At 40.2% G+C, this 9,648-nt stretch overlaps 1 protein-coding gene across 1 annotated transcript in view; it reads left to right on the top strand.

Annotated features, from left to right (window-relative positions):
* EXT1 (exostosin glycosyltransferase 1) overlaps nt 1-4,987 on the top strand; it is a 258,959-nt gene extending 253,972 nt beyond the window's left edge. Inside the window, exon 11 of the mRNA XM_080909297.1 lies at nt 4,422-4,987. Within this exon, the coding sequence (XP_080765423.1) occupies nt 4,422-4,607 (186 nt within the window). The 3' untranslated portion in view covers nt 4,608-4,987. The remainder of the gene's footprint in view (nt 1-4,421) is intronic.
* Nucleotides 4,988-9,648: the final 4,661 nt, after the last annotated feature.

Below are 9,648 nucleotides of genomic sequence, written 5' to 3'. Positions count from 1 at the left end.
CCTGAGCAGTGTGCACTGTGTGCGGTGTGCACCCGTGTGTTTTGTCGGATGGAAGCTCACAGATTCACAGCATTCTGTTACTAGTGTTTGCTCGGAGGAGTCTTCAGACTCCCCTGGGGATGTGCAGTCATCCAGCGAGGGCTGCCAGTAACACACCTGTGACCTTTTCGTGTATTTGCCTACTGTACTAAGTGAGCATCTCTAGTAATTCACATACTTTAGAGACAGCTCTAAACTGAACGATAGATTTGCCTCCCTGTATCCAGGTTGTATAGTATATCTGAGCCCTTCTTCCCAACATACTTGTGATTTCAGCAAATCTTTGTGTCCATACAACAAATGGGTATTATGTTTAAGCCTATGCTTTTATTAGATTGAAAAAGGTTTTGTTGTTGCTGCTTTTAGTATTTGTTGGTTGGGTTGAAATCGATTAAGAATAAGCTGAAATTCTCGATAGGTTTTCTATTCACATGGGCACATTTGCCTGGGCTTGAGTTGCCCCTTTGGAATGAGTGGACCAAAGAAGCCCACAAGTTCCTACGCAGTGGCCCTCAATCTTCCTAATGCTGTGACCCATAAAGTATAAAAGATAAAGTATCTCGTGTTGTGGTGAACCCCAACCAGAAAATTATTCTAGTTATTGTTTCCTAACTGTAATTTTGCTACTGTAACCTATGATACTTACAATATTATAAATCACAGATATTTCTCTGTGCTTTCCTATGGCCTTGGGTGACTCCTGTGAAAGACTTGTTTGACCACAAAGAGGTCGTGACCCACTTCCTTAGAGGCTCTCTTCTCTGATAGGAATTCAGCCAGCTTTTGCCTTTCTGTTACTTGCAAAGGTTATTTCTCGCAGTCCAGATGCTAGAGAACAGAGCCTCCCTTCTCCCTCTGTCTAGCCTTCAGTGAATACCTGCTGTGACTTGTGAGCTCCTCCACCTGGCTGTTGTGAGGCTCCAGTGTGCTTCATGGAAACATTTCACAAGTAGTGTTTTGTTATTCTGGCTGCTCGGTGCTAACTTGACATTTGTATTTATCACGTTATTCTCGAGCGTGTTGATACTTGTGATTTTAAAGCGACTCTTCGTGAGTCTCACTCTGAAAATGCACTTTTCATGGAAGTATATTTCTAGCCCACACAGACACACAGAGAGTAAACAGTTTGCTTATTTATCCGTGTTTAGAATACTTGCATGTTGAATGGGAATGCCCCACCCCTGCCCATGTGGGTTCCCAGAAACCAGCAACGAGAGAAACAGACAAAACACAAGTCCAGTTAGTGTTATCTATATACTCAAACTCACAGTAGCCTGTCCCTTAAATAGAACTTAGTTCCTTCCCTCCACAGCCCCCACTGGAAGCCATTAAATCAGTGCCCCTCATTTATATGGTCTAAATATATTTGACAGCTTTAGGGACAATATAACCAAAAAGATGGCAGCCATTTTTTTTTAAACGTTGGTAAATTTAGTACCTGGGGCCATCTCATACTGAAGAGGACTGTGGGAATTTACTGGCATTGAAAAGACAATTGTTAGCTGGAGAGTGGATTCTTTTTTTTTTTATACATAACATTTCATGAAATATTTTAATCAATTCTGTTTCTGTGACATTCCTTGTTGCTTGAGAGAATATTCCACGGGAAAGGCATTGTGCAGTAAATGGGTTTTTTAAATCATGAACCACATTGTGATATATTTCACAACTATAATTCCTCCCAACAAGGCAATCAACGTTTTTGATACACCATGTGTCCGTTTCAATAAATAAAAAAGAAATATTTAATTAAAGAACATAAACAGATACAACACTGATATTTAATAACGTTGCTTTTGGAATATTTTTCTGTCCATAGGTGATTATCATGTCTATTCGTCTTTCTTTTTAAAAGTTTTCTTTTTATTGATAATTGACCTTTTCTTCACATAGTATATTCTCATTACAGTTATCCTTATCTTATTCCTTCCAATATTTTTCCACCTCCCTTCCTATCCGGATCTATTTCTTTTCTGTTTCTTTCAAAAACAAATAGGTTTTAAAGCAATAGTAATATAATGTTATATGACATGTATTATATGATAAATATAAGAAGAACTAACAAATCAGATTTAGACAAAACTAATGAGCAGAAAGAAAAGAGATCATGTAAAGCACAAGAAATCGAGATCCGCATGTTTCCACACTCAGGAGTGCCACAGAAGCTCTGAGTGGAAGGCTCCTGGTGCACACTCAAACAGCTGGTGTACCTACTGCCTCAATCTCTGTGAGGTGATGTTTTGCTCTTAAACTCTCTCATTCTGGAAGGTTTCCTGAAACCTGAGGATGAGAATTTGATACTATCTTTACTCTTATCAACACTTAATATGCTCATTTTAACATTTACTGATCTGTACAACTTAAAACTCTCTATTTAATTTTTCTTTTTTTTTAAATGACTTTATTTTACAAAACAAAGATAAATGTACAGATTTTAAACATTTTTTGCTTAAAATTATACTTTTTTTGTCAGTACTGTTTTTTCAGACATTAAAATAATTTTTCACATAAAACCATGTGAATATATTTTTTTTAGTCAGTACTTGATTTTTTTCAAGTACGCATTGAAAACCCAATAGTTACAATAAGCGTAAAGTACATGCAAAACAAAACGAAACATGGAAACAGTCAAAGTCTTCTTGTTTGTAAATATATGTATATTTTTTTTGTTTTCTTTATTTCTTGGACTTCATACAGTCTGTGAGTTGTTTCTGGGGGAGTGCAAGCCTCTGGGGTTAGCATCTCACTATCAGTGACTGCATATTATGTCTGTTCTTTTGTGACTGGGTTATCTCACTCAGGATGATATTCTCTAGATGCAGCCATTTTCTTAAGAATTTGGTTAAGTCATTGTTTCTGGTGGCTGAGTAGTATTCCATTGTGTATATGTACCACAATTTTTGTATCCATTCATCTTATGAAGGACATCTGGGTTCCTTCTAGCTTCTGGCTATTATAAATAGAGCCGCTATGAACATTGTGGTGCATATATCTTTGTTGTGTATTAAAGTGTCTCTGGGGTATATGCCCAGAAGTGGAATAGCTGGGTCTTCAGGTAGTACTATATCCAATTTTCTGAGGTATCGCCAGACAGATTTCCAGAGTGGTTGTATTAGCTTGCAACCCCACCAACAGTGGAGAAGTGTTCCTCTTTCTCCGCAGCCTCGCCAGCATCTGCTGTCATCTGAGTTTTGGATCTTGGCCAATCTGACTGGTGTGAGATGGAATCTCAGGGTTGTTTTGATTTTCATTTCCCTGATGGCTAAGGATGTCGAGCACTTCCTCAGATGTTTTTCGGCCATTCGGTGTTCCTCAACTGAAAACGTTTTGTTTAGCTCTGTACCCCATTTTTAATAGGGTTATTTGATTCTCTGGTGTCTAGCTTTTTGAGTTCCTTGTACACCTTGGATATTAGGCCTCTATCTGATGTGGTGTTGGAAAAGATCTTTTCCCATTCTTTTGGTTGCCGTTTTGTTTTCTTGACGATGTCTTTAGCCTTACAGAAACTTTGCAATCTCATTAAGTCCCATTTGTTAATCTTTGACCTTAGAGCTTGAGCCATTGGATTCTTAATATTTTACTGTAGAGTCAGTCTTGTAGATACAGGCACGGTGTCACTGGATCTGGGTCCCTTTTGTACGGAAGCCATCTCAGTGAAAGTCTTGCTGTAAGGGAGCGTACGGTTAGTGTGCTCTGCAGCTCTTTCCACAAGTGACATGTAAGGGTTTCCTTTGTTCTCCAGTTACACATGTTTCTTTTTAAACAAGCCATTTGGTGGGAACTTGATAAAGGAGGAGCATTAGCTGCATTAAATCTGAGTCTACAGTGGGACTTCTGACAGTCTATGTCTCCACGCATCAAAAAGGTTAAAAACTGGGGTTTAGAGGGCTGGAGAGATGTCTCAGCAGTGAAGAATGCTTGCTTCTCTGGCAGAGGCCTGGAGGTCAGGTCCCAGCATACATGTCAGATGACTTTGAACCTTCTCTGCTTCCAGCTCCGAGGCCTCTCAAACCTTCATGTGGCCTCTAAGGACACCCATTCACACATAGACAAAATGCATAGTTCTACATACATAAGTAAAAATAAGTCTATGCTCAAAGAAATTTCATGTAAGGATTTAGAAAACTGTCTATTGTGAGTCATAGTATCTGGTCCCAAATATAAAAAAGAATGTTCTGTTTAGTGGCCATAATCGTTGAGAGCCCCTTGGTACACGTGTGTGGCTTATTCACATGAGCATTAGTCAGTTCAGAAAGTGTCACAAGATTAGGTGTGTTTGGTCATTGGTCCACATCCTGCTGCTGGCCTTTACCAGATCCAGCTCACGGTGCTTCCTCCCCGCTGCCTTCTCTAACTGTCTCTCCCATTTGTCTCCTCTCCAGACGTCTCGAGCATCCCGCTGGGCTGACCCTGACCACTTTGCCCAGCGGCAGAGCTGCATGAATACGTTTGCCAGCTGGTTTGGCTACATGCCGCTGATTCACTCTCAGATGAGGCTGGACCCCGTCCTCTTCAAAGACCAAGTCTCAATCCTGAGGAAGAAATACAGAGACATTGAACGACTCTGAGGAACCCCACTGACTAGGGGAGGGGAAGCAAGATGGGGACTGGAGTCCAGCTGCTCCCCCTCCCGTGCAGATCTGCTCATGAGCATCGGTGGAGCCAGACTGTGCCAAGTATCAAAAAAATGGGAAAAAAAAAATCAAACAAAAAAAAAAAAGATTAAAAAAACGAAAAGGGAAAAAAAAAAAAGCTTAGACGAACACAGTGACAAAACTCGGCTGGAATCCTGGCTCCTGGGGCTACGCCAGACTGCTCCATTCACCTCACTGGCTCCTGTGTCCCACGACTAGGTTGTGTACAGTTTAATTATGGAACATTAAATAATTATTTTTGAAATGATTGCTATGCAGGTTTAAACTTTTTTAATGATCAAAACTATTAAAAACCAGAGTTCTTTCTTTAATCAAAATTGTGTTGGTTGTGAATATATCCAAGCTGCCGCCCCCCTTCCCTACAGACATCATTGCCACGGGTCACCCAAGATGTCCTGCAGTGACAGAAACAGACGTCACAGGAAACACAGTTTTTTGGCATATTGTCAGCAAAGAACTGGGCACACACGAAAACAAGTTCACATTCCAGTTTAGCTGTTTGGGTCCCCTCAGTCTCTAAACAGTTGAAGCAAAAGAGCAGTGTTACCTCCAGGTAGGCAGTTATAAATAAAAGATTTAATATAAATATGATAATCTTTTTACATGGGGGTGGGTGGGGGCGGGGAGTCAGAGAAGCAAACACTAGTAGATTTAAGAAATGTTGAGCAAGGAACCAAACAACCCCCAGCATATTAGTGATGGAAATCACACAACTAAAACCTATGGACCAATACTTCCTAATGGCTGGTCCATAGGTTCAACCACCGAAACCCTATGCTTTAGAGGCCACGGGGCGGGGGGGGGAGGATGAGTCCAGATTATTTAGAAGACGAGTGGTTTAATGTTTGTGAAAAACTCAAGATGTGAAGGTCTCTCTGTTGAGAAAGAAGCTATTCTGTGTAAATCCACATCGTTTAACAAGAGATGGCAATAAAATATCTAAATGAAGGAGGGTAGGCCTTACCATGGAGCTCATTGCAATTTGGGTTAAACATGGTTTTAAGAAAAGAAAGGGGGGAAAAAAGACAATCAATTAATCAGAAACAAACATGAAGACTTCTTTCAGTTTTGAAATATGGAGAAAATTTAGTTGTACTTCTTGTTTTTTTTAAAAAAAAAAATGCTTCCATCCTTGCAAACACTGTTTTAAGTTTCTGATGTTCTTGAAGCATTAAGAATACACACAAGTCCATGAAGCAAATCTCTAAGCTCCATAATCAAACATGGAGACTTCTGTTATTAAATATCTGCTTCTACTTAAAAGCCAAAAGAGTGAGTTATAGAAACATTATTATATTGAGCTTTATATTTACAGAAAGATTATTAGGTATATAGAATAATTTGCTTTAGTTTCTTTTTCCTCCAAGAACTCTCATGCCTTTCATACGTTCATCTGTATAGATATCTGGAAGACAAAGCAACCTGTCTTCCAATGCCCTGGAGTGGGTGCTATAAACAAGAATGAATGTAGGTGTTTGCCGAGGTCTTAAGAGATGGCCCCATTGCTTGCCCAGCAGCAGAACAGGGACCAGAGCCCACATACACAGACACCATGTTGTGCCGTGGTGCATTGACAATGAAGTTTACTTTCTGCAGCTTTGTGGCCCATGAACTTCCCTCTATGCACCACTCTCATCCAGTATGACCCTGCTTTCAAATGTGGGACATTCCTTAAGTAGATGTGACATATCGCTAAGTATTTCTCCCAGTCCACAATGCTTACATTTGCATCTCTCAGCAAAATTCCCCCAAAGGTTTCTTGTTATTTTTAACTGTAATTCTCAGCATGTTAAAGGGAGAACAATTCAATTTGCATATCCACCTTTAAAGTGGAGAACTTATCAGAAGGGCGTATCTTTCTTCTTTACAAACAAGAATGTAAAACTGTGTTAAATCACCACAGGCTAATTTAAAGCTTAAGTTGTCACCTTGGCTTGTAAAGCAGCGTCCACAATTGTACTGTTTAGTCCCATGAGTGGATTCGAGTAACTGCTTTGCCAAGTTTACCTGTCATAAAGCTCACGGGACACACAGTCCCCACAAGTAACATGTACCATAATTACAATTGAGAAGCCGAACTGACACACTTCTCATCTCCGTTAAATCTCCACGGTTGCATTTTGTCATTCTCTCGGGTAATTCTCTCCGGGATACCAGCAAGCGTGTTCTTTGCTCATTTAGAACATGCAGCTGGGAATTGAACAACGCTAAGCAAATCAGTGAGGCCCAACAGCAAGATGTAATTTTAATTCTCTTAGGAAAGAGTTGTAGATTGCATTGCAATAAGTTGACAAATCATAGCCAGTGTTGTAAGATGTCAGGAGTTCTCTCTCGGCCAGCTTTGATGATAACCAGGGTTCCCTAAGTGGGCCAACATGTGCCGAGTTGGTAAGCTGCCAAGGGTAGAGCATATACTACAAACCATCTAATGAATCACATGAAGAAACTCCATAGAGGGCTCAGCCACTTACAATTTTCACACATTTTTCCCAGCCCTGTGCTACGAGTTCTTCAAAATAAGTGTTTTAAAGACTGGCTGTGTATTTATGTTGATATTTATGTGATCATTCACAGTTTACGTGTACATTATATATTAAACATGTCATCACTTTTGTTGACAATGGCAAAAATGATCCAAAGTTGAGACTGGAGAGAAATGTCCATGCAATAATCCTTGTACCCACCTCAAAATTTAGCAGAGCTAAATAGTAAGGCATATGAGCACATTTTTTTCAGAGATGATACCTCAGAAGAAAGGGACATCTCATGTCTGGAATTGAAATGTGCTTTACAGTTTAACTTCTTGTTCCACATGGTGCTCAAAGAAGGTTCAACCCCAGTGGAGTCCTTCAATTTCCCTTTTGAAAATGATTTTTTGCTTTTCATTACAGTAGGCTATGTTAGCCTTTATTTTCTGTGGTTCTCAAATTCCTGGTGACTTGAAGGAATATTACGCTAGTGGCCTTTCATAAAGGTTGCTCAACTTTAATCACGGGTGAGATGAGTGATAGGAGAAGGCCTACGGACTATTTAAAATAAAAAATAAAAACAAAAACTTAGAGGATGCTTGATTTAACTGCTAGTGAAATTCTAATCAAACTTGTTTGAAAGATGGGGAGAGGGTACAGAGCTTCATTGGGGCAGAAGCTGAGTGAGATTCATGCTGGACAAGACTAGATTATAAATGCTAATTCTGGGACAAGCTTCCTCCAACTGGAAATATATCTTATTAGGGGTCTCTGAAAGCTCTAATTTTAAGAGTATCAGCTCTTGCCATGAACTATGAAATAGAAGATGTTCCTCCTCTCCACTAGTTCCCATCACCAGCATTCAGCCAAGGCACCAAGGGCCACAGCTGTTAAATCCATTTACCTGGATTCTGAAAACTATGAACAGTGGCCTTTAAAACATGCCCGCCATTGTTGACTAGCATTAGACAAGAAAGACCTTTTGCTGTTTCCTGGAAGTTTGATGGGAACAAAGTTGGTTTGGATTAAATTCTCAGTGAACAAAACATAAATATTGAACCACATTAAACTCATCTCACTCATTCATTTGCACCAGCACGGGGAGATAAAATTATGCCTAGACTCCATGTTTCCTTTAAAAGGGTGAAGTGGGATGCAGCATCCTAAGATGGCTTTACCCCATCAATTCAGAAATAATATTCAGACGCTCTGGATACGAAACCTGTTGGTTTTGATAATGAAGGTGATTTCTAGCTCAAAGCCATGTGTCCTCTTTGCCCTTTCCAAAAGCAAAGGGTATTATTTCTTCTTATATAGCTGAGGCAATAGTTGTAACTATCCCAGAGTGCCAAGATGTTCTAGATCAAGAGCATACTCCCAATGGGTCGTCTGTTACCCCTCTCTGGGGGGGGAGGAGGGGAAGGTGGGAAGCACCATGGGCAAGCTGAACCCTTGCGAAGGGAGGGTCTCACCCTTGTTTAAAATCAAGTCAAGCTAAACTCAGTCACACTATTTTTGTAATGATTTGCCTTCCAGGCCTAAAAGGTCATTTGATTTCTGCAATAGCATTCTGTTCTGCAAGAGCACATTCTTCTCATTTTAGTTGTAGTTATTGCTAAAATCAGGCCATGCAAATGACCCGATTACCATGAAATGACCTGTATATTTATGCTAAGAAAAAAATGTATAGGACATGCTGAGGGTTAGAAAAAAAAATAAGACATGGAAAACTTGCACTATTTTAGGTGGCAAATTGTAACATAAAAATAGTAAATCTTATTTTGTATACAGTGTACATTTGGGACACTTTTTCTAATACATCGCCAATGTTTTTGTGGTGTCAACACCGGTCTTTGCTGGAGTGCTTTCCCCATTTGTTACAGAGCATTAATGGTTTAGTGCAATTGAGTCCTAAAGTGTGTGAGAGAGTGCAAGAAATTTCTAAGCCATAAATCTTGGTTTCCCCCCACTGACCTGTGTAACTTTATGTCTGGGTTTTGCCATCCGAGATAGATTGTTTTATAGAATGTCACCAAAGACTTTTTCCTTCAGATTTATAGAAGAATAAAAGGAGAAATTATTAATAAATGATATGACTTTTCATCTCTGTGGGTCTGATTCCATCTTTTCTTGTGGGTAAAGATGGTTTGGGGAAAATCCTGATGTTTCGTGATGTTCTGGGAGAGTTGGGCACGTGAGGTTCTCTTGCGTATGCTTGGGTGGAGGCCCAAATCTCACAGCTGGGCTGCAGCCCAGCTCCCAACAACAGCCATCTCTTCCAGACCCAATGCAGCTGTACTGTTGGACGCTGGCCAGAGTAGATGGTGGTGATGTGCCCAGTTCACAGCATTCCTCCATATGAATGCTGGGACAAAGTGGCAGGGCTGGGCCCCAGAGATTCTGGAGCCCGACAGCTGTGACCATTACCCCCCTTGGTTTCAACTACTGCCTGGAGCTCATGAATTACTGACTGGCAAAGAATTTGT

Source organism: Micromys minutus (genome assembly GCF_963924665.1).
Source record: "Micromys minutus genome assembly, chromosome: 33".
Classification (NCBI taxonomy): Eukaryota; Metazoa; Chordata; class Mammalia; order Rodentia; family Muridae; genus Micromys; species Micromys minutus.
The sequence above is the reverse complement of the archived record's forward strand: the minus strand, read 5'-3'. Positions and strand labels throughout refer to the sequence as shown.